Source organism: Rhinatrema bivittatum, chromosome 8 (assembly GCF_901001135.1).
Source record: "Rhinatrema bivittatum chromosome 8, aRhiBiv1.1, whole genome shotgun sequence".
In the NCBI taxonomy this organism is placed as follows: domain Eukaryota; kingdom Metazoa; phylum Chordata; class Amphibia; order Gymnophiona; family Rhinatrematidae; genus Rhinatrema; species Rhinatrema bivittatum.
The window spans coordinates 90,681,898-90,706,884 of NC_042622.1; the positions used below are offsets into that span (position 1 = coordinate 90,681,898).

At 43.7% G+C, this 24,987-nt stretch overlaps 2 protein-coding genes and 1 long non-coding RNA gene across 3 annotated transcripts in view; 2 read left to right on the forward strand and 1 right to left on the reverse strand.

The window, feature by feature from the left end:
* Window positions 1-24,987, forward strand: part of ADAMTS13 (ADAM metallopeptidase with thrombospondin type 1 motif 13) — an 87,908-nt gene that overhangs the window by 50,808 nt on the left and 12,113 nt on the right.
* LOC115098245 (RNA exonuclease 4-like) lies at window positions 1,130-12,700 on the reverse strand. Its single transcript, XM_029614719.1, has 8 exons — window positions 12,056-12,700; window positions 10,440-10,812; window positions 9,555-9,710; window positions 9,149-9,342; window positions 8,922-9,034; window positions 7,902-7,976; window positions 1,818-1,892; window positions 1,130-1,465 (listed from the first exon to the last, which is right to left on the reverse strand). The coding sequence occupies exons 2-8, from the start codon at window positions 10,595-10,597 to the stop codon at window positions 1,346-1,348; spliced, it is 891 nt and encodes a 296-aa protein (XP_029470579.1). The 5' UTR covers window positions 10,598-10,812; window positions 12,056-12,700; the 3' UTR covers window positions 1,130-1,345.
* Window positions 21,663-22,513, forward strand: LOC115098246. The gene is made up of 3 exons (XR_003858452.1): window positions 21,663-21,737; window positions 22,294-22,377; window positions 22,491-22,513. It is a non-coding gene; the product is annotated as an uncharacterized LOC115098246 (long non-coding RNA).

Consider the following 24,987-nt stretch of genomic DNA (forward strand, 5'->3'; position numbering starts at 1 on the left):
GAGATGTGAGGGTCCTCAACCCTGGCTTGTAGCTGCCTCAACCAGCTGGGGATGGCCCTCGCAGGGCCTACCTACCCCCTGGGAGGCTGTCCTAATGTAGAAGACCCGAAGTTTCAGGTTTCCTCTTCTTTTTTTTTTTTTCAATTAGTAAAATAAAGAGAATCACTAACAGGGAAAGAAACAAAATTCTCCTAACTCTGACTAACTTTCCTAAACCAAACTATTTTCACAAAGCAGACTGTAGGTTTTGCACCCCTTCCATCTGCTGGAGACAGAAGAATACTGCCAGAAGGTAGGTGGCACTATCCTAGGTAAGGCGGAGTTTGATTTAAAAACATCTCTGTCTCCATTTACTAGAGGGGGAGGCAAAACCCAGGAGTCTGGACTGATCTGGGTACGTACAGGGAAAAATGATTTCCTGAGGATCGCAAGAAAAAAAACAGCCGCCGAGAAAGTGAGCAGAGCTGCAGTTATTTCAGAGACTCTACTACAAGATTTTTTTTTTTTTTAATATAAAACTTTACCAAACAGCACAAGTAAAGAACAAGAAGCCCTTCCCTGAAAAGACTGGCAGCAGGCTGTGTGTTTCCTGAAACTTCCAATTTTCTACGCTGTCCAGCCAGAAGGGACCGAGCAAACAAGGGTCCCTAACCCCCTGCTCATCCGCCTCACAAACCAAGGGGATGGCCCCACTGGGACCTAGCAATCCCCTGGGAGGCAAGCCAAACCGGCTCGAAATTTTCTTTTTTTTTTTCCAGTGTCAAACTGCAGGCTTTGCCCCTCCATCATCTGCTGGAGACAGAGAAATTCTGAGAGGCTGCAGGTGGCACCTCGTGCTAAGTGTCAGTGTCAGTAAAACTTTCTCTGTCACCATCTGCTGGAGGGGAGGCAAAACCCTGGAGTCTGGACTGATCTGAGTAGGTACAGGGAACCACAAATTGTTTAATTACTGGTGTATCGTATCAAAGAATACCACAATTATATTTTTGTTACTAGGACCTTCATACTCCCCCCCCCCCCCCCCCCCCCCCCACACACACACAGCAACTCATATTGCTTTCTGATTTTTTGCCGCTATTTGGGAGTCACATTTAATCATTGGTCCAAAGTTATATTGTGTTGGGGTTTTATTTTAGGGAAAAATGTTTTATGCTCTTAAAAACAGGGTATAACTTCCCTTGAAAATAGTCCTTGCAGAGGTTTTGCACCAATTCATACAGTGGACTATTTTTTACATGATAAGGTTTGAAGGAACACATCTTCAGCAGACTAGGACAGGATGCTGTGGTAGACAAGCCTTTGGTCTGATCCAGGTAGGCAATCCTTATGTTATGACTGCCAAATATCATTTAGAAAGATGGTTTAGCTTATGCTCTCCAGGCAATTTCTGCCTTGCTTGGATTTCAGCTTCCCAGTGTTTCTTCTCCAGGGTGTAGAGTCTCATGGCTGCCTGTGCATCTTGTACCTGGAAAGCGCAAAAGCACCAAGGATCAGATAAACACACACTCTGTGCACCATTGCAGGCAGGGGCATCCACCAACAGGATCCTTCCTTTCCTGTCCTACAAGAATAATCTGTTTCCATACTGGGTCTATCTGCCAAACAGCAAGCAAACACAAGTGAATTAGCAAATGTTATAGCAGAAAACAATTAAGCTGGCAGGTAGCATAAGGAGCCAGCGCTGGGGAATATTTCTTTATTCCCTCTGGGAAGTCACACTACACCAGCCCAAGTAAAACGTGCACATGATGTGACTGGGAAAGGACCATCATCTTGGATACATGCAAATAAGCAGCATCCATGCCAGGAATACTCACAGAAGAATGCTCTGAAGTCTGCACTTTCACATTCAGGATCCTCTCACACAACAGCTTCAACGACGGCCTCCCACTCTGCAACAGATAGAGCCATGCTGTAAATCAGCAAAATTACTGCCAAAATTAAGCCCACCCCATAACCCATTCCAAATCCCCTGCATCAACTTCACCCCATAATTCTACCCAAAGCCCCTCCATCTCGCAATCCTTACTAAAGTCCTTCCACCTCATCCCATAACCCTTCCCAAAATCCTCCACTGTTTTGCCAGTTTTAGCAAGCTGGAAGCATGGCACAGTAAAAACACTTATTTTCAATTCCACTCTGCACTTCAAAATTAATATTGTAGCTTAAATCACCTTGATGTACTCTGTGCGGAAACGTGGTCCATGGTTTTTGCATGAGATCACTTTAAATTGCACTTTATTTCTAAGACATTTGCATGTTTATTTTTTAACGAAACCATGATTCTAACTGGTTGGGTTTTGAGCCTTAGTAGGAGCTACCCCTGATCAGAGTCCCTTAACTGATAGGTGTGTGTTGGTTATAGGACCTGATCCCACTAGTACAGGGCTGTGCTTTCTGTAGTATCTTTTACATCTGTTTGGACTGTACATATTCCATTTAATTAACAGCACCTGCAGTGCAGAATGCTGTTAGTTGCATACAAAACTTCCATATCCTCTGCAATAACTACAATAGATGTGCTGGCAAAGCAGGGCCATCCATGATTTGGCAGGAGCATGCAAGAATCAGAGCATAACACAGACATTTGGGAAATGCTCCATCCTAGTTTTACGCTAGAAGCATAGACGTCACCAGCTTGTTTTAAATTAGTACCAAGTGGTTTTTCCACTACTAGTTTTAGAACATTAAGATGCAAAGTTTGCTTGCAGGTGCTGATCCCAACTGGTTGAGGTGTTTGTTGAGATGGGTCATTTCTTAAATTGGTGTGGCGGTGGGGAGCCCGGAAATTATATGCACATATGGTGGTATTGCAGGGAGGTGGAACAATTTTGGCAGGCAGTTCAAGGGAAAATAACTGCTATAATCAATTTTCATATGGTCCCAGTAACTATGCTTAGTAGGAATGTGAGAACATGAATCCTTAATAAATTTAAAGGATTTATAAAGCAGTGCCTACATGCAGCTAGACAGACCATATCACAAAATAAAGGAGAGAGGAGAATCAACTCACTCAACGAATCTAACAAATCAAATATCAGTGAACTTATTGAATACCTGGCAAATGACAATATCATAAAGATTTTAGCTCTAGTGGTTATAATCTGCAGCCTCTCGCCACGCAATGGGCCGCAGGCTGTTATCAGCTTACAGAGCTTAATTTTGTATAATCATTTACTGTCATTTGTCCACCCACCAAATACCTTAATTGAAAAACTTTATTAATATTATCTTAAAATGCAAATTTAAACTGAACGAAACGTTCTTTAGATATTAAATTCAACAACTTGAATACTTAGCCAAAAAATTTTTTCATCGAGCAGCTACAGTGCTTTGCTGTTCAATTTGAATATCCCAACATGTTTCGACTGAAATATCAGTCTTCTTCAGGGGAATTGTAATGTCTCGAAACTGGCCAATATATTCCTTATATCCCGGACCCAATTTAAAGGTCTCTCTGAGGAATCTGAAATGGCGCCATTTCAGATTCCTCAGAGAGACCTTTAAATTGGGTCCGGGATATAAGGAATATATTGGCCAGTTTCGAGACATTACAATTCCCCTGAAGAAGACTGATATTTCAGTCGAAACATGTTGGGATATTCAAATTGAACAGCAAAGCACTGTAGCTGCTCGATGAAAAAATTTTTTGGCTAAGTATTCAAGTTGTTGAATTTAATATCTAAAGAACGTTTCGTTCAGTTTAAATTTGCATTTTAAGATAATATTAATAAAGTTTTTCAATTAAGGTATTTGGTGGGTGGACAAATGACAGTAAATGATTATACAAAACAAGCCGTAAAGCCCGTTAAAACGGGCTACATCCCTCTGTCTCTCACCTCCCCCTCATTCTCTCTCCCCTCACTCTTCACCACCCCCCTCCCCCACCCACTCCTCTCCACCCTCCCTCTCCTCTCACTCAGTCCCCCCTCTCCCTCACTCCCTCCCACTCAGTCCCCCCTCTCCCTCCCTCCCACTCACTCAGTCCCCCTCTCCCTCCCTCCCTCCCACTCACTCAGTCCCCCTTTCCCTCCCTTCACCCACCTCCATTTCCTCCCGGCGCCGTAAGCGCGACTTCCCGCAACCCTCACCCGGCTCCATTAACTCCTCCCGCTCCTGCCGGCAGATCTCGGGGGGGGGGGGGCGCGGGAGTGACACCCCCCCCCGAGATCTGCCGGCAGATCTGGGGAGGAGAAGCAGCGGCACCGCGCGCGCGCGCGCGGCGCCGCTGCTTCTCCTCCCGCTCCTGCGGCCCCACCGCCATTTTTTTTTTCTGATCGACATCCTTGCCCGCACATGCGCAGTAGAGCTGCGCTCTACTGCGCATTTGCGGGCCGTCGGTCACAGGCCATTTATAAGGTAGATTAAGCTCTGTAAGCTGATAACAGCCTGCGGCCCATTGCGTGGCGAGAGGCTGCAGATTATAACCACTAGAGCTAAAATCTTTATGATATTGTCATTTGCCAGGTATTCAATAAGTTCACTGATATTTGATTTGTTAGATTCGTTGAGTGAGTTGATTCTCCTCTCTCCTTTATTTTGTGATTAATTCAGGAGAGGTAGCTGCTTCATACTATTTGATTATTTAGCTAGACAGACCATTGCATATTTTTGAAAAACATATCCACTGTTGGAATTTTAGAATAATGTGGTAAAGTGAAACTGATTTATTAGAAAGGATTACATATACTTTATGTGACAAGAAAGAGGATTATGAGAAAGTGTGGAGTTCTTATTGGAACTGGAGAAGATCTATGTTATAATTTATTACGTTTTGCCGCTCACAGACATCCCCATGAGCGCTGCACTCACCTAAATGCTGTTAGGAAATACAAAAGAGATAGATGCCTTTAGTCTTTTTCATTTCCTTTATTGAAGTGGAGACGTAAAAGAATGATATAGCCCGACTCTGGCCGAGTTTCGCCATTTATAACGGCTGCCTCAGGGGCTTAAATGTATAATCATGGACTCTTGATTTTGGAACAGGTCGTGTACTTGTTTATTAATTGTATTTGTATCTGTCTGATTCGCAACAATATTAGATCTTATCATTTGTACAGTCAATCATATTCTTGTGAATACGATATATCTAATCGCTCCTGGATTCAACAATTACACTGGTCATATAATGCAGCAGATATCATTGATACTCCTTAGAGTCAACTTCTGAATACGGGTCTCCACTTGCGATAACAAACAGACAGATACAAATACAATTAATAAACAAGTACACGACCTGTTCCAAAATCAAGAGTCCATGATTATACATTTAAGCCCCTGAGGCAGCCGTTATAAACGGCGAAACTTGGCCAGAGTCGGGCTATATCATTCTTTTACGTCTCCACTTCAATAAAGGAATTGAAAAAGACTAAAGGCATCTATCTCTTTTGTATTTCCTAACGGCTTTCATAGATCGCCTACCTTTGTGCTTTTTCGGACCTCATCTAAAAGCTGCCAGTGATCCCCACGCGGCACGATGCCGCCATCAACTCTTAACACGGCAGGAATTTGCAAGCCTACCTAGTGGGTGCACACCAACACTGCTGGTTTTAAAGAGCCCATGGTTGGGAAAGCCACATGGTGCTTTATGATGATGTCATCAATCTTCTCCTATATAAGGCTGCCTCAGACATTATTTCAATACCTCAGCAAAGGTCTGTCTTCAGCCGCAGCCTTGCTCGTCTTCAGCCAAAGCCTGCTTTGTCTTCAGTCTGCCTTCATTTTTGTCTCCAGCCTCAGCCACGGTCTCCAGCCTGCCTTCAGCCTCAGCCACGGTCTTTAGCTTGCTTTCATCCAAGGTACCTGCTCAGTGGGTGAGTATGCAGTGGAATTTCGTACCTTGGCTTCTGAACTCGGTTGGGGTGAAGATAGCCAAACTGCCATTTTTTGGCAAGGCTTATCCAGGAGAATAAAAGACTAACTAGCAACTCAGGATTTTTTTCTGTCCCTAGAAGCACTTACTGCCTTGGTTATTCGAATAGCTCTGAGATTTCAGTAACAAGCTCGAGAGAAGGCGGCCTCCCACTGGACCATTCCTGGGGCCTTAAACCTCTGAACCCCTTGGAGTCTGCTCCAGAGCCAGCGAGTGTCGTTATCGTTGAAGAACCCTTGCAATTGGGCAGCACATGACTCTCGGTAGATGAAAAACAGAGGTGAAAACTGCACAATCTCTGCCTCTACTGTGCAGCACAGGGACATTTTGGTAGCATTATCCTAAGACCAGAAACCTCCATAAGGAGAAATCTAGTTGGCAAGGTGGTTTTTCACCATCCTGAACCCTCCCCACAATTAATGATACTAGTGCCCCTCATCTTCAGAAAACACTCAGTTCAAACTGAAACCTTAGTAGATTCTGGAGCCAGGGACAACTTTATTCAGGAATTGCTGTTATGTCAGTATGGGTGCCCTATTACCAGTTTGACCACCCCTTGTATTATTTCTTCTATCTACAGAAAACCCTTACTCAGTTGTGTGACTACAACCTTCTTGCCTAGCATTGGTAGATTGGGTCTCATCAAGAAACCCTCCAGTTCTATGTGCTACCTAAGGCATCCAGCTCTCTTGTACTTGGATTATCAACCAATGGGGGCCATCCTGCCAGGAGCATTGCGCTGCCTCATTCCTATCTCCAGGTGCTCCGCTCCAGACCACCTCACCTGAAGTACCAGATCTGCTGCGCCAATATACATCCTGTTCCAGCTTATGTTCTGAAACACAACTTGAGACCCTAGCATCTTGCAATCCTGCTGACCGCCCAAAACCTCTGAAATCCATTGTCATGGAGGTAGAAGCCACTGTTAACATTACAAGGGCTGTGCTTATTCCACACGATGATCTTAGAACCTATGAGTTACGTCCTTGTCCTTTCAAAGGATCCTTATCTGTAAAACAGGATCAACCAGCAGATTCTTCTTTTGATCCAGAGAACAAAGAATCCCTAGATATCATAGCGAATCCCCCGAGTTCCCCGATAGTAAAGATGTACCTTTGACATCTCCTCAGAAGCTGAATATAAGAGGTTTGGGGATGGGATAGAGAAGGGGATACTTACGTTTTGCTGCTCGCAGATGACCCCATAAGCAGTTGCACTCACCCAAATGCTGCCAGTGAGCCCCACACTGCAGGACACCACAGGCCTCCCAGGCGTGCGCCAATGCTACCAGATTTAAAGGGCCTATGGCGCTCTGTGATAATGTGATAGATCTCCTATATAAGGCTGCCTCAGACCTTCTTTCAACACCTCAGCAAAAGCTGTCTGCCTTCAGCTTCAGCTGCAGCCTTGCTCCAGTCTTCAGCTTTAATCCAGTCTTCAGTCAAAGCCTGCTTTGTCTGCAGTCTGTCTTTGTCTCCAGGCTCAGCCTTGTCTGTCTTCATTTTCGTCTCCAGCTTCTGCCACAGTCTTCAGCCTGCCTTCGGCCTCAGCCACAGTCTTCAGCTTCAGCCTCTGGCACAATCTTTGTCTTCAGCCTGCTTTCATCCAAGCCTGTCTTAAGCGCGCGTTCAGCCTTGCTTTCATCTTTAGTCTAGCCTGCCCTTCAGCTCTGTCTATAGTTTTCGGACTTTTGGACCTTCTCTTAGTCTGGCCCATGCAAAGACTTGTTCACCTGCTGTCAGTGCAGACCTTAGGGCTCTGCCCCTGAGGTTGCGTCAATTGCCCCACGGCAAGAAGGGCTCACACTGAAGTCACTCACAACATAATTTTATGCCTCTGCAAGTAAGGTGATGTCATATTATTATAGCAATTACATGTATTCAGTGAATTATGCTGTTCTGTTAACATGGCTATATGCTTTATTATCTTATAGCATATGGTCTCTTTTGTATTTATATAACTGTGATCTGGAATTCGATGTGTTTCTTAAAAATAAAGTTAAAAAAAAAAAAGGGCCATTTCATGCTACCTTCACGATCCGTTTAAAAGGTTTATATTTCTGTGTGTCCCGGATTTTCTTCTTTGGATGATCCAAAAACAGAATCTAGAAAATAAAAAGCATTATGATTTTTTTTTTTTAAGAAACATACACAAAATGAAAAGTGGCACATACAAATTATACCATAAAAACAATGTATATTTCTGTTTTTAACTAAATTTAGTACTAGTCAGAAGCACTAGAGTTAACAAACCAGTGAAGTCTTCCATTTTATCCATGAAACAGGAACAGTACTTTTCCCCCGCTAAGTCTGTAATGGAGGCTATCGATCAGCACCATGTGAATCACTAACTAAAAAAGAAGCTATCTATCCTTTTCTTTTTTCTCAGACTGCAGGATTTTGCACCGCCATCTGCTGGAGACAGAGAAATACTGGCAGACTGCAGGTGGCACCTCGGTTTAAGTGGCAGAGTCGTCAAAATTTCTCTGCCTCCATCTGCTGGATGGGAGACAAAACCCAACTGTCTGGACTGATCCGGGTGCGTACAGGGAATAACACATTTCCCCGCTCAGTATGTAATGGAGGCAGGGCTGGTGCAAGGGGATTGGGCGCCCTAGGCAACCTTCAGCCTTGCGTCGTGCCCCCACCCCCGCCTCCAGTCGCAGCCCCGACTCCAGGGGCAGGGACCACATGCCGCCACTGCCCCCCTCCCATCTGCCAGCCCCTACCATGTGACAGGGGCTACTGCTGCCATTGGTTGGTCCCTGTCACATGGTAGGGGCTAAAGGCCACCGGCGCCATTTTGGTTAGAGGCAGCTGAGGCTCCGGGAGCGGCAGATTGCTCCTGGGCCCTCCACTGGACCACCAGGGGGGGCGACAGCAGGGGCTGGGCAGAATTTTGAAGGGGCACTTTTTGCCCTTTCAAAATTCTGCCGCCTGAAGTGTCGCCCCCTAAATCTCGGCACCCTAGGCAGAGGCCTAGCTCGCCTAGTGGTTCCGCCAGCCCTGAATGGAGGCTATCGATTAGCACCATGTGAATCGAGCAAAACTAAAATCAGAAAATGTGAGGTACCTTTTAAATCGTTGTGCACAGCATGGCCAACTAAAATCCTTCCCTTCAGGATCTCTGTCACATCTTTCTGAACAATTTTAAACTGCTCACCTGGAAAAGCAACACAAGAAAATATGGCACATTAGATTATGTCTAACAATTAGACCATCCTTGTACTGAGCTGTACCATACTTAGTTGAACATGTGTAGGGTGGAAGCACTCACCATTCCTGATGTCCTTTGGCCGGATCCCGCTGACCATGGTTCTGTAATCCGTGACTCTTTCACTGGGCTTGACGTACTTATCATAAATGCATTTTCCAAACTGGTTGACAATGGAGACGCGAGCCACAATGCTCTCCTCCCCATCTGGGCCAACCCCCACCATCTCACAGTCCATGGCCACAGCCCTCGTAAGACTCCGGAAAAAAAGAGAATGCTCTCATATCAGTTGTTTGTATTACTGTTCCTATAAAATCATCATCGTGCACAGCACTGAATAGATAACACACATGGTTACAATGCCTCTGCCTCAAAGGGGGCCGATGCAATATTTGTGCGCAGAAAGCCCTTTGCTCTGGTGAAAGGGTTCTGTTGCAGAAGATAAACTGCATTTCAGCTTCCAACATACCCACTGAAAGCTTTGTCTTTCACCAGCGCCTTCTCCACTGTGTCCTGTGCTGTACCTTCTGCAATGCCCAACTTTTCCCGGGCTATTTTTGCTGCCTCTGGGCCAATTGCTGCTTCAATATCGTCAGGATCCACATCATCGAACCAGATATCTATTCTGCCACACAACAGGAAAATCACAGATTCAGGATCCTTGTGCCATGAATGTCTGCCTAGTGAGCTGCTCACCACTTGCACACACCAGGATGAACCACCACAATGGAACAGGCTGTCACAGAACTGATGACATCAGAGTTTGCTTTGCATTGTTTACAGAGAATAAAACAAATTATGTCATCATTCTGTGGCTGCATCCTACTGGGGGACTGGAGTTTGGCGCCCTTTCATTAATTAAAAAAAATTAAAATACAACTTTTCTTTGTACGGCAAAAGTAAGCAAATTTAAACGTATTCAGAAAACATAAACAGTCTCCACTAGCACTATGCTTACTTGTATCTCATAAGAACATAAGATTTGCCATACTGGGTCAGACCCAAAGGTCCATCGAGTCCAGTATCCTGTTTCCAACAGTGGGCAATCCAGATCTCAACTACCTGAAACAATCCCGAAAGGTTGATTCCATGCAGCTTATCCCAGGGACAAGCAGTGGATTTCCCCAAGTCCACCTTAATAATGGTTTATGGACTTTTCTTCCAGGAACTTGTCCAAACCTTTTTTAATTTCAGCTACACAAATTCTCTGAATTATTTTTACATTAAAGAATGACAATGCATCCTGCAGGCAAATAAGCCCAGGATATTAAGAGAGGCCATTACCTCTTCTGCTCCAGCAAAATTCACTGCTGGAATAATCATAGCACCCTGCAAGTGTGCATAGAGTCCTTACTCTGCTGATGGCTGTTCTTCCTTCTCCTCGCATTCCCTCCTCTTCTGCTTGATGTCATCAACTATGGTTCCGGTCCTGCCACCCCTCCTCTTTTCTGTTTTGTCTTCCTTCACGCTGCTCAAGGCCCTGCAAGCCACATTTGTCTTCGTTGCTGGCATGGCTAATGTAACACCAATATTTCTGGCCTTTTTGGGAGCCTCACCCTCAGGAATGGTTTTTTGCACATTTCTGTTCTTTTTTCTTGATTGCAGTTTCTTGGGATTTTAGAGTCTTTGACTTTGTTCTTTGTTTCATAACATGTTTGTGTTGCATGAGCAGACGCTGGCAGTGTAAGGGATGGCGATTCTAGGCTAGCTGCCTTCTGCTGGAGTAGCTGGGAAGGTGGCACACAAACAATATTACTAATTATATAATCCTATTAACAATGAAGTTTCACATTAACCTTAAAAGGACACTGTCCAAGCCAAAACCAACCCCTGTTTTTACTTTATGGTGATGCATAAGTTCCCTCCTTGATAAAGTTGGTTCCAATGAAAAATAATTCATGTCCATATACCATACTTTAAGGATAATTCTGGCTGTGCTTCTAGGCTCTTAGGTGAGTAGCAAAGTATCTTCCTAAAGATTCTGGAATACCAATTAATAAAAGCTAATGAAACCATTCTGCCTTCCAGGATCCTCAAGAGTCATCAACTGATAATAAGAACTGCCTCCTACTCTCACCTATTATTAGGGAATAAAAGAAAACACACCACACTTTCACTTAACCCCCCTTCTGGTCCCATGTCTCTCATTCTTTTTCCTTACCTCCATCATGAATAAAAGGATTAAAAAAACATTTGTAATGTTTAACACTGTTGATTGCTAATTTTTCTATTTTCTATTTAATTTTTCTATTACTCCGTCCGCTTCTGAGGTGTCTCCATCCATCCTATTTTTCGCACCTAATCCTCCCATTTTTCTTTCTATTTACTCCGTCCGCTATGGAGGTGACCTAAAGAAATGATGTAAATACGTACTCTGCCTATATTGTTTTTCATTTAAAGAATTGCTGTAGATATGTTTTTTCTTACCGTTCATTATGGTTTATTCCTTTCACTTCTCGCTCTCCTGCCCTCTATCCTTCCCGCTGCTCTTGCCCCTTCCCCCCTCTCCTTGCCTGCACCCCTCTCCCCCTTACCATGTTCATTGTAATTTTCTACCTTCTTTGAGTTATTTGTAAACCAGAGTGATGTGTCCTACAAATGTCGGTATCTTAAAAGTTATTAAATAAATAAATAAATAATGGTGTTTCAGTATTTTCTTATTATCTATATAACTGCAAAAGATTGCATCCAAGTGCAGATGTGCACCTCCCACCGTTTCTGTCACCGATTTTGAATCAGGCAGACAGATCAACTCATCCTAACATAAGAACATGCCAGATTGCTAATGTCAAGCAGTAAGACTGAGTTCATCCTTACATAAGCCCAAAAGTGGGCCACAGGTTGTGTTCTGAAAAGGAAATAAAAGACTGTGGAATTTTAAAACAGGACAAATCTACTGGATGAGAGTTTCCAATGTCGATAATGCAGTTTAAGAGCAATAGTTAACGGGGCTTTGATATTGCCTCTTACTTCTTGCAGGTTTTTCCAATTAGTGGAGAACTCCTGAGGAGTTTTAGGGGGCAGCATTCCCGCAGCTTGAGAATAGCTCCCCGCTTTCCTCTCCACGTTCTTGTTTGTTGCTTTCTGGAACCCCATTTTTCTGCTTTTCTTCTTCCTGTTCCCCTTTGCCTGCTGGCGTTTTACTTTGGTCATTTTTAAAGGTTGCTCGCCCTTCTCAGGAAGGCAAACATGTCAGTTCAGAAAAATGCATGTACTGCAAGATGGAAATACTGAAATCAAATTAGACCCGATTATGAAAACACAAGCAGTGAGCTGGTTAGTGGTAACAATACCGAACTAAAGCTACCAATGAAAAAGCATCTAAATCCAATTCTGCAGGCAATTAAAAAATATATTGACCGCAGGCTGGGTACTAAAATCTCCGGCGTGGGGGGGGGGGGCAAGATGGGTGCCAATATCCCGGGGAAAGGGGCAGCCTGGATGCTAGTACCCCAGGGCCGAGTAGAGACGTCGGGAATAGATACAGATTAGGGGTGGGTACTGTGTCCCTAACTATTCGGTGGTGGTATCAGTTCCGCCCCAGCTCTTCTCCCTCCCGTCTGTAACACGCGGCGGAAACCGACTGCAGATAAGCTCCGGGAGGAAACTCGACTAGCTAGTGAAAGGGCCGCGAGAGAAAGGATGGGGGAAGAGTTGCAGTGCAACACCAGAGAGAAATACAACAAGGCAACGTCAGCGCTTAGTTTTAGAGCTTTATTCTCAAGTCACTGAGATTTCTTCCCCTCCGTTATTTATATCTTTAACGAAGGAGTTACCCGGGGAGCAGGAAGACGGAGACAACTATTAGCGTTATACTACTGTAGTATTCTGGAATACTAACCAAATGTGATCATAAACGGGCTAGCTCGGTGATTGTGTTGATGGAGACATTTCTTCAGTCTTCGGAATCTGCAAGGGCTACCGAGATTTCTCAGGGCATGCTCTTACATTTTTACTGGTTTCAAGTCAAATCTGCTTTGGGCAATAATTAATCATTGCAACTCAATGGCAAGGCCAGGGCAGCAGAACCACATTTTTTGTTAGGGGAGGAGAAACAAAGCAATCTCCGCCCCTCTCCCCCCAGCTTCCTAGTTAGTGATGCTGTGTAGGGCAAAAAGCTGGTCGGACTATGGACACTGTGACCCATCCCGTTCTACTGCCTATGATCATATAGTCTTCTCCCTCCGTAAAACAAACAGGTTTATATGCAAAAGATTAATTTTAATTTCTGGCTTCAGTTTCCTGAATTTGAATGATTTTTCCATTTTAGTTTTTCTAAAACACTCCTTACCAAATAAGTGCATAGTTCTAGTGGATGTACTGGTCCTGGATCAAACGAGAAATTCTGTAGGATGTGTTTACCTTTAATTGGATCAACAACTAAAAAAGATGCTGTAGTTGTACATAAGCATACAGAACTACACAGATGCCTTCTCCAGTCGTGATTGCCAGACTGAAGGAAAGAAGCATTTAGCTACAGTGTTATAATTTTTTTGCTTTGCCCAAGATCCAAGTGCAAGTTCTAGAATCTGGCTCTGAGCTGATGATGGTCATTTCTTGGCCTTTTGGCAGAGAATGAGAATCTGTGTAATATGGAGATAGAGGGTTAATAATGCTCTGTCATTCATCTTCACTGGACAGGTTGAGGCAATGGTCATTGCCAAAGCGGGATGATTGACCCTGTTAAAAACAATATCAATGATCTGCAATTGAGAATTCAAAATAATGTGTGCCTGACTTCATCACTTGCTATTCCCTCTCTCTCTGCCCCTCAATCTCTGGCTTCTTCACTGTTCTATAGCTCTGCTTTCCTATTGCTGATGGAAGAATCTCTTCTGTGCTCCACACACACAGAAGAAAACCACCTCCAACCCACTTACCTTTCCCTTGATATCCCTTCATTTTTCGAGTTCCTAAATAGTATCACTCCACATAAAAACATCTGATGGCAGATAAAGACCATATGGCCCATCCAGTCTGCCCAGCCACATCTCCTGCTCAGCTTTATAGAGATCTGTACATGCCCCATGTTTTGTTGAATTCTGATACTGTCATTGTTGCCACCACCTCCACAGGAAGGCTATTCTATGTGTCCACAACCCTTTCTGTAAAGAAATATTTAATTAGATTACTCCCGAATCTACCCGCTTTCATGCTCATCTATTAAAAAATGCATATAACCTAACTTTAATAACATCTCGATGTTAAGAAATACAATAACAAGATAGATAAGAGGTATTAATTGAAGCAAGAGGAATAAAACATTATGAGAGAACCTAAGAATTGTAAAACAATCTACAGACTATTAGGTGAGACTTGTTATATTATTTTCCTGTATTACTTGTCTTAAGTCTTAGATCTTTAGTAAGCTATATAATATGTTTTGGAACATATCATTGCATTTGAGATATGTTAATCACTGCTATGAATACTACCTATGTAAACAGTCAAGATTTATTGATTAATAGTTATGAATGTTACCTCTGTAAACCGTTGTTTCATTATATGGAATGACGATATATAAAATGTTTAAATAAATAAACAAACATAAATCATCTCTCATTCTAGAGTTTCTTTTCATTTTGTTTCATCTATTTAAAACAAAAAAATTACCAACTGCCAAAAAAATGAAACAAAAATAAAAAATGTCAGGTCCACCCCACTCTTTTCCCCTTTGCTGCTGCCAACACTACCAATCCCCCTCCCCCTGGGCCCCCTAGTCTCTTGCCCCCCCCCCCCTCCAATCATTGACCTCATCTGCTGATCTAAGGGGCAGGAGTGATCCCCAGTTGCTCCTGCTCCAGTGAGTTTCCATCCCGGCTGGTGCCATTTTGTTCTATGGAATCAGGGAGGACCAGAGAAGCCACTGTGTAGCAAGACAGCACCAGCCTCAGGGCCTTCTGACACTATTTTGAGACCGAGACCCGGGGGCAGGAATGACTGGAGATTGCTTTTGCCCCCTAGACTGTGGATAGGGTCAGAGGTTGTTGGGGGAGGCCAGCATATTATAGAAAACACTTTTTTTTTTTTGTTTCATTTATTTTTCAAAACAAAACCTGTGCTGAATTTCTTTTTTCAAGTTGCTGTTGCAGCCGCCACAGGATCGGGACACTGCTGCTATAGGGAAGCGAACGGGTAAGGATCCTCCACCCTGCTTGTTGGAGGAGGAGAACGCCTGCCCCAGGCACAACCATCCCTCCCACCCCACTATCTTTAGGCACCAGAAATGTAAATCCAGCCCTGGGGGTGATCACTGGATCTCAGGAGATACCTCGCTGTGAAATCAGAAACATTCTCCCCATTTGAATGTCGGTATATAAAAATAATAAATAAATAAATAAATAAATGTGTAATCACCAGGTTCAGTATCAGCTCTTCACATGTTGATTCTGTTACCAGATGCTGGAACTGATGCTCCTGCAAACAAACCAGGATCTCCTTACCTCTAGATGACAACAAGGCTGGGATGGTCCCAACCAGGACCCAGCAAATTAACATCACCTAACAATTGCACCTCCCCTTTCATTGCAATTTTGAGAGGGTCTTCAATTACATCTCTATCCATTTCTTCTGCCTGTGAAGAAGGCCTGTATATCATACCAGAATTAATCTTTCCAGATTAATCCTCAGTGCCTCCTCCTCACCTCACAAACCCTGCAGAGGTTGATTTAATTTAATTTTTTATATATAGCAGTGCCCCCTTCCTTTCTTCCTACTGTTCTTTCCTGAATAGATTGCAGCTCCATATAACTAAATCCCAGTCAAGGTTCTCTGTGTACCACATTTCTGTGGCCACTGCTATATCCAAGTCGTCCTCTTTCACGATTGCCTTTAGTTCTGGGACATTTTACCTATACTATGAGCATTAGGGTACAAAAGGTTTCCAAACGTTTCAAGATGCCTTTTCCCCAATCTCTCTGTAAGCGTTTAATGTTTTACTTACCTTAGGGTATTGAAGCTGACAGCTAACCCCAGTACACCTTCTCTGATGTTTCTTATTTTAATATTTATATGTTCGTGAGTAATATATATACAGTATGTGCCAGATGTACTAAAGTGTCTCTCTCATCTTGTGTCTGTAGGAGAGCTGCTTTGTACATCTGACCAATAGTGAGAAAGAGAGAGACAGAGTTGTGGGAATTTTTGTCACAATCAGTTGTTGCAGTAGCTCACCTGTTTTGCCTTCTCTTCTCTGTTCAGGTACTGGATACAGAACCTGCACCTTCTTGAAATAAAGTGAAACACCAGAGATATTTCTGCTGCTTGACCCTGTTACATATAAACCTTCCCGGGACACATAGGGTCAACAGTTCCACTGCAAGCAACCAAAGGGCAAAGATCCCTGTGTTTCGAAGGCAGTATCACATTTTACCCTAACCAGATTAAGGACCACTGAATCTAACCAGTTCTTCTCTTATCTCTCAAAGCTCAGTTTACCAGTGCCCCTCCCCCCCAGCCCTTTCTTCCCTGGGATGCTTCATTGTGCTTAGGTGATGAGGGGGTGAACCTTTTTCCATCCTGAAGGCATCCCTACTCTCATTAGGTCTTCTGTTTTTTTTTTTTGTAGTGCTATTTACTAACTTTTGCCTTTAGATTTGCCAAATATACTACAACCCCCCAGTGATTAATTGATTGTGTTGGCTGCAGCCCAAAGCTGCAAACATTGCATAAAATTCCTCTGTCCTGTCCAAATGTTTGTTTAGATAGAGCCTCTTTCAGCAGCACAGTTTCTTTGCAGCTGCCTCTGTTTTCCTCTCACAGTTTCTCTAATTTTCTCTCTCTATGGTTGATCGGCTTTGCGGTGCCTCACTTCCTCCTTCCCGGCCATGTCTTCATGTGACTGGGGGCTGCGTGTCCTGTGCTGCACAGTGGCTTTGACCAGTGCCTGAATCTCCAGCTCTGAATCATGATCCTCTTCTACCTATTATCTCTTGCTTCTGCAATTGTTCCTTCAACAGTTTGCTCACCATTGACTTTGTCAGAGGTAAGTTCCACATTTATTTTATTTCTTCAACTTATAAAGCTGCCTTTCATAAGACAAAAAAGATTCTCAAGGTGGTGAACAATCAATAAAATTAAAAGTTAAACACATTGCATATCAAATTATGATATCTTGTGTGTAATGAACTCTTCATTTCTGTGTATTCACATTCTGATAGGAACTCTGAGGTCCACACTCAAAAGCATTTAGCTGGATAACTCAGACCTATCCAGCTAAATTAAGATTTGGACACTTATCCGGCTAATTTCTAGCCAGATAATAAGTTCGCCTGCTCAGTGTTAGCCACTGGGGGCATAACTGTGAGGAGTTGAGTTAGCTGGCTAAGTTATCCAGCCCATAGTCCTGTCCTAAAGTTAGCTGGATAAACATAACTTTAAGACAACTGGATATATTCAGTGGCACTGACTGAATATGGACCTCCTATTTTCCCTGAGTAATATGTACAAGCCAGGGTATGTTAGTATTCCTCATCACATCCTAATCAAATCACATACATTTCTAGGCTGAGGGCTAATTTTTGCCTCAGGAAATCAAAGTGTGCTATGTAGCAATCTTTGAACATTAAAGGCCCAGTTCACCAAAACTTTTCTCCCATTCTGTGTCCATGGGGGCGAGAGGGGAAGGGCATAGTAAATCAGGCCTTGAATGCGTTGCTTTATCTTTTTTGCAAGCTTTCACACATTTTGGGAGGAAGGTCCAGGCATTCCAAATGAGGTTTGTTACTGCATTTGCTTTTCATGTGGCGAGGGGTGTGTGCACACATTTCTGTAAAAATATAAATTTTTTTTTCCCCCCAGAAAGTGCTGCGGCTCTGGAACCTGCAGATCTCTTCTCCTACTTTGGCACTACCCTCGCCTTCTGAAGGTATTCAGGAACCATTTGTTTTGTCATGAGTCTTTCTTGCCTATGTTTATTTTAAGGTTTGTTTTCTTTGGATTTTGGTTTGTGTTTGAGTCATTTCCTCATTCAGACTTTTATAGTCCTGGGATTTGAGAGCTTGTTCCATTATCTTTTTCTTCTGGTGAGGAGAAGGGAGTTGACTATGGATGAGCCGATCTTTGCTTCCCTATCTCCTGCTCTGACCTTTTGCTATCAAGTCTTTTGCATTGAGTAAGGGGCAGAAGGGGGTGGGGTTATCAGTTTGTACCATATGATGGGCAGGTGAGGAGGATGCAGTGTGGAGAATACTATCTGTTACTTACATCTGTGTACAGTGGACTCCTCTTTTCTGAGCCCCGTAAAAATGCATGTACAGGTGAAATTGCAAACTTCCCGAATGTTGAATGGATTATAAATCTACATTATTGTTGTTTATTCTGTGCTCATTATCAAAGCTGGAGGCAAATTTATTTATTTATTTTTATTTATTTAAAAACTTTTTTATACCGGCATTCGTAGGACACATCATGTCGGTTTACAAATAACTGAGAAGGAAAGGAAATTACAATGAACAGGGAAGGGGAAAACTGGATGAGTACACAAGTATAAGAGAGGAGAGTTTACAAGCAGCATTACAACTATTTGCATTCAATTAGGATTAGATATGCAAATGAACTAATATACAATGTTACATGGCATGTGCACCTGATACACTTAGCATACAGAACTTATTTACAGTGATGCTGGGCATGTGTACTTGATATACAATGTGTTTAATTAGTAAGAATTGGAGAGTAATTAGTTTTTCCACTCATGCTGCCACAGACAGGTACTTTATATTTACTTCTTAGGTGCTGTGTGGCATACCATGGACCAAATCTGCTGAAATTGCAAGACTGACTCTCGCAACACACATGAAGGCTATACAACATGAACTATCTAAACTCAAACTAACTCTAAACACAAACAAAACTGAAATGATGCAGTTAAGAAGGAATCTACCTATAGTGACACGCAGACACTTGACCTGGGTAACTTTAATATTACACCCTTAGACCAAGTTCGGGACTTAGGAATACAGATTGATGAGACCTAACAATGGCAAAGCATATAAATACATTAATCAAATCAGGCTATGCTAAACTGCGCTTATTACACAGACTGAAGCCATTGCTGACTCATGAAGACTTCCACACGGTCCTGAAAACCCTCATCTTCTCAAACCTAGACTACTGTAACTCACTTCTACTTGGAGTACCTAATTGTCTACTAAAAAAACTACAACTACTACAAAATGCCACAGCAAGACTCTTAACAGGTTCAAGAAAATTCGATCACATCTCGCACTCTCTGATAGCTTTACATTGGCTACCTTTACAATTCCGAATCAATTACAAAGTCTTAACATTAATACATACCACCATCCATTCTAACATCTCTGGACTGGTAGGCATAGAACTACAACCAAAAAAGCCACAGAGATCACTAAGATGTCAAAATAAAGGATTACTAGCTGTTCCATCATTACATATGTCATGTTGTAAACCATTGTGATCTTCCTTGGGAACAACGGTATATAAAATAGCTAAATAAATAAACAAATAAATAAATAGATAAATTAGCTGTTAAAGATATGTGCATACAACTAAAATTCTTGTATATATGACTAAAATAAAATGCCACTGATTGATTTAAAAATGGAACATAGGAAATCTCTTCGTTTCTTAAAATGGCTAACATGTCACTGAGGCTGAAGGTATCTTATCGACTAGGGGTGGCCAATTTCAGTTCTCATGAGTCACAAAGGTCTGGTTTCAGGATATCCACGATGAATATGCATGAGATATATTTGCATGCACTGCCTCCACTGTATGCAACTAAATCTCATGCATATTCATTATGGATAGACTGAAAACCAGGCCTGTTTGTGATCCTTGATGACGAGAGTTGCCCCACCCCTGTTATAGATTTATAGAGAGAAGCTTTCAAGGACAAGAGTCTATGTCGTCAGATGGAAATGGCTGTGCTAATGATGGTAGCTTGATAAAAAAAAAAATCACCCCTCTCCAGGATACCTGTGCACCAGTGCCTGGGATGTGCAGAATACATCTCATGGGTCCCTTTGCTTCTTTCAGTGCCAGAGTTTGCTCTTGTCAGCCTGTCCTGTTCCTGTAAGGATGCAGACAGACAGACCTCCTGCGTTAGTCCATCTCTGCTCCTTGGAGACACTAGGGGAGCGTTATGTGTTTGAGTTTCCGCACAAAGATGATCTCCTTCCCCCCTGGTTCACGGCAGAGCGGGTTCTCAACTCATCCCTCCATCTGCTGAAGCAGGGCTCCTGAGAACTGTTTTACAGGGGGCAGATCTGTGCAGCCCCCGGGTGCGCAGGCTTTGGTTTCCTACTGCCAGGGAAGTCTGGTGAGTACCTCAAGTTCCTCCCAAGCCCTACGATGGTCGAAGAGTGAAGTATTGCAGGCTATTAGAATGAACCACCATAGTGTGTATGTAGGTAGAGGGCTGGCTGGCTGGCTGGCTGGCTGGCTAGCTCAGAGGTGGGGAGCGTGCAGAATCTGGTCCATTTCTCCTATCCTTCACTTACATGACTTTCAGTAAGTCACTTAAACTTACCTGTGCTCACACTTTTATGGTAAGCCCTTTGGGGAAGGGACCATTTTAGCTATATGATATATTCTTATGTAGTGCTGTATAAAATGAGAGCACTGTAACAAAAATACAATTGTTATAAGCTCACAGAGGGTGTTATAGGCAGATTACACAATTCTACATTATCCAAGCACATTTGATTCATATTGAACCTAGGACCTCAGGACTGAGCAGAAAAGGACAATCAGCAGAGCTGATCCTCTCCCTCCTCATAATCTGTAACTGATCTTTAGTAAGCTTTCTGCCAGTACTGTTCGTTAGGGCTGGATAATATTTGTATTCTCCTAACCCTCACCCCTGTAGCAAGGTGTCATAAGGGTGATAGGAAGAAGGTTTACCTGCAGCCCCTGATGAGTAAACACCTGCACCTTTTGGAGGAAGATACCGTCTCCTGGCACACATCATCTTTAGCACTGGGAAGATGAATGGCACAGCTGAAGGTAACACACGCAGCTTAATGAGACACCAGCTCATGGGAAATTCCAGTGGCAGCAGCACGCTGCAAATGTACCACCACCACCAGAGTTTCTGCCTGAGCTGTAAATGCTCTGCTCCTTATCCCTGCGGCAGACACCTCAAGAGGTAATTCCCATGCTCTTCTGGCCATCCGCAGGATGTCGGTGAGAGAGCAGTGATGGGATTTCCCTGTCCTTTGTGGCTGTGAGTGCTTACTCCATCAGCATCCAGAGTCTATGCACGTCCAAGGCTCGTGAGCCTTTAGTCTTGGCAGTAAGTGCTGGACCTGCAGGCCACCTCCTGTGGTATTTCGTAGTAAGGAAGAACCTTCCTCCCAAGTTAGGGACATTGGCACTGCTGTGTGTCTGGTGCCCCTCGAGGATAACCCCCAATTTGAGAGCAGTTAGTGAGCCCAGCGTGAAGGAAGCTTTTTCAGTATCTGAACTGTTCCTCAAGTTTCTGTAAGAAGAATACATGAAAGGGCTGTTGTTGTTTCTACAGGTAGGAACCTCCCTTTGACTTTTCCTCGCCTTCAGAAACGGTCTGTGGGGAGTGTGAAACATCTGGAGGCTGCTGATCATTGTGGGACCCGACGTTTACCGCTTCCACCAGGAGGACACAGAGAGATACATCCTCACCAACCTGAACATAGTAAGCGGGGGCTGCCCCCCACCCCCCCCCCCCTCCCCGAGGCACAGCATTCTGCCATCCCTGTGCCTCTAGGAGGCAAAGCACTAAGCAGATCCCAGAGATCCTGAGAGCAGCAGCGGGACTCCATCCTTGCAGCCAGAGGCCCCTGGCACGGCTGTCAGCCCTTCATCCTGAAGGTGTTCAGAGGAGGGATCAATAGTAATTTGGAAGTAATCAATTGTAATAATTAATGCTTATTAATATTTGTAACAGTCACAGAAATTGGATAATACTAATTGCTCAAAGATCTGTCATTGGTTTTTGGACTAGAGCTATTGTGATCACTATTTTACAGGGTTTTAAACACATACGTTTAAAGTAAATGTAAATTCCAAGGATTTCTGGAAGGTGAGGAGAACAGTTCTGTGGCTGTTCACACTGCAGGATTCTCAAATAGTATTAGCAGGAGTGAGCTGTGAGGGCAGGGACCCAGAGGTGGGTAGGGAGGAGTGGAAACTTGTGCTGGTACGTAAGACCCTACAGAAGCAGTAACCCGGTTTTCCTTTTGTCCTGGCAGGGGGCAGAGCTGCTGCGAGATGCCTCTCTGGGTATGCCATTTCGGGTACATCTGGTGAAGATGATCATCCTGAGTCAGCCAGAGGTATCATATTCTCAACGATGCATGTGTGTACCATGCCATGCTGCCTAACACACCTGCACCCACATCTGAAAGGAGTGATCTGTGGCTTTATTTAACTCTGTTCTTGCCTTTAGCTAGATCTACAGATCACTGCAGACCATCAGCTCTTCCCTGATAAGTGTTTGCGAATGGAGTAAAAGGTGAACCCTGAGAGTGAACTCGGATCCCGACCATGCTGATCTGGTTCTCTACATCACCAGGTAGTTGTACACCTTGTGGGAGGGCCTGATGGAACTGTGAGCTTTGATTGGCCAATGCCTTGGCGGTTTCCTCCTGGTCCTTTGCACTTCCAGTTCAGTCAGAACCAGTGCTGGGATCTGACACCAGGATCCTTCAGTCACAACAATCTGGGGATGGTTTCCCCTATTTTATATCCACTTTAAATTTCTCACATTTCAGGATCCCATTGTAACTCTGACCTCATACAGGGATCCTGTTGGACCCAGCTGCTGTCAAACATCTAACAACATGATTCCAGTGTACTCCTGAGGGGTCGTCTGTGACTACAGATGAAATTTTATTTTATTTTTTCTATTGATATCTTTCTCTATGTATCTTCCTTTCTCTGTGACTCTGTTTTTTTTCTTCCTTTGTTTTCTCCCTTCCCTTGTATGGGCTCTGTACCCCTCTGCCAAGGTTTGACCTAGAGTTACCTGATGGAAACCGACAGGTGCGAGGAGTCACTCAGCTGGGAGGTGCCTGCTCCCCTTCCTGGAGCTGTGTGATCACGGAGGGACACTGGCCTTCGACCTTGGCATTACCATGGCCCACGAGATTGGGCATAGGTCAGTGGGGTAAAATGATCTAAATGTCTATGAAGCGAGTGCTTTAAGCAGAGGCACATCTCCTGGGAGATCAGAAGCTACGGGTGATCTAGCAGGACAGCATCACTGGATTTGTCCCCCTACCTGGGTCTCAGCCTGGTTCTCAGTGAGTGTCTCTCAGCGGGCCCTGGGAAGAGAAACCGTCACTTTCCCCACAGAGGTTACTGTTAGGCCATCACATTGATGCCATCACTTTGTGTCTGAATGTTGCAGCTTTGGAATAAATCATGATGGAGAGGGGAACAGGTGCAGCAGCAGCGGGAACATCATGGCCTCGGAGGGAAGCCACAACAGTGTGGACCTCACATGGTCCGAGTGCAGCAGGGAGCAGCTCTGGCATTTTGTCAGGTAATGGGTAGGAATGAGCAGTGAGACTCTTAGACAAACTTACGCTTTCACCAATTCTAATTTAACAGTGGGTATGCATATAGATATGAACACATACATGCATATATATACAGTATATATGTATAAATACATCTATTTACATACACAATTAGTATGTCTGATATGTTATGTATATGCTCTTGAATTTAACGTTTACACTTGTCTGATTTATATCCTAACCCTGGGCTGCACTCTTCTAGCACTGCATTTTAACTGCAGTGGCAGGACTGGAAACCTCTGGACAGGCTGAAACCATTGTTGCTGCCTCATTAATCAGTCAGTTCCCATGTCCCTTACCAATGTATCTTGCATGTATGTAAGCCAGCCAGAATTCTGCAGTGCCAGCATGGCTGATCCATGATCTCAGAGGCCCCTGTTGGCAGGATTACCTGTAGTGCATGCTGGCCATATGAAAGCATTAATGTGAGGGCCTATATCTGCATCTCTTGCTAACAGCAGCAGGAACGCAAGCTGCGTGAATGACCTGCCAGACCTAGAGGGCGGGATCCCCGGCTGGAAGCCCGGGCTTTACTATGGGGCTGACGACCAGTGCAAGATTGCCTTTGGGAGCGCCGCTGTGGCCTGCACCTTCTCCAGAAATGATCTGGTAAGAAAGATGGCAAGAGGGACCAGCTAGAGCCAGTGAGGAACATGTGTATCTCATGAATAGAGGCAGATTTCTACTTCTGACTTTCCAGTTGAAGGCAGGCTGTGATGCCCAAACTGGACAATAGAAGACGTAGCTGAGTGTTGTGAGATGATATTGGACCTGAGGGAGTGCATGGAAAAAAATGTCATTTTGTGTCATCATGTTGTTTTCTTTCAGATTTATGATGTTTCTTTCATTTTGTTTTATTGTGCATTGTATATTTATAATGTGTGTTCTTTTTTACAACACGCCTACTTGACTAATAGCTTACACTAAAGCAACATAACAACACAAAACAATAGTGTGTTGTTTTGGATGGGAAATGACAGAACAATATAATAAATATTGTAGGCGTTTCCATGCCCCTTTAAAATAACAACGCATCCCTAATAGTCCTTCCACAGGTGATCTGTATAATGATGGGGCCTACACATTCTCAAAATCTCGGAGACGAGATCATCCCTGGCTTAGGTTTATCACAGCCTGGAAAGAGTCATTTCTCTGCAGGACCTTCCCAGGCAGTAGAACCCTGCACTAGCGGCATGTCGCAAAGGTTGTTACACAAACACCCTTTTCCTTCAGCAAAAGTCAGAATAAGGAATGCGTTCTGTCTGGATCTGGCATGTGCAGTTCTGAGCATGACACAGACTGTATTTTTGCCAATGGCTGTAACCCTAAATTTATTTAGATTTCTATTCCACTTTTTGCAGC

Bases quoted from the DNA above. Each gene is read 5' to 3' on its own strand.
- LOC115098245 (XM_029614719.1), bottom strand. From the start codon at position 10,597: ATGCCAGCAACGAAGACAAATGTGGCTTGCAGGGCCTTGAGCAGCGTG. The intron at 9,343-9,554 runs GTATGTTGGAAG...TTTTTTCCGGAG, and splicing joins AAAGACAAAGCTTTCAGTGG to TCTTACGAGGGCTGTGGCCA. The intron at 1,893-7,901 runs GTAGCATGAAAT...TATCTGTTGCAG, and splicing joins CTTTTAAACGGATCGTGAAG to AGTGGGAGGCCGTCGTTGAA.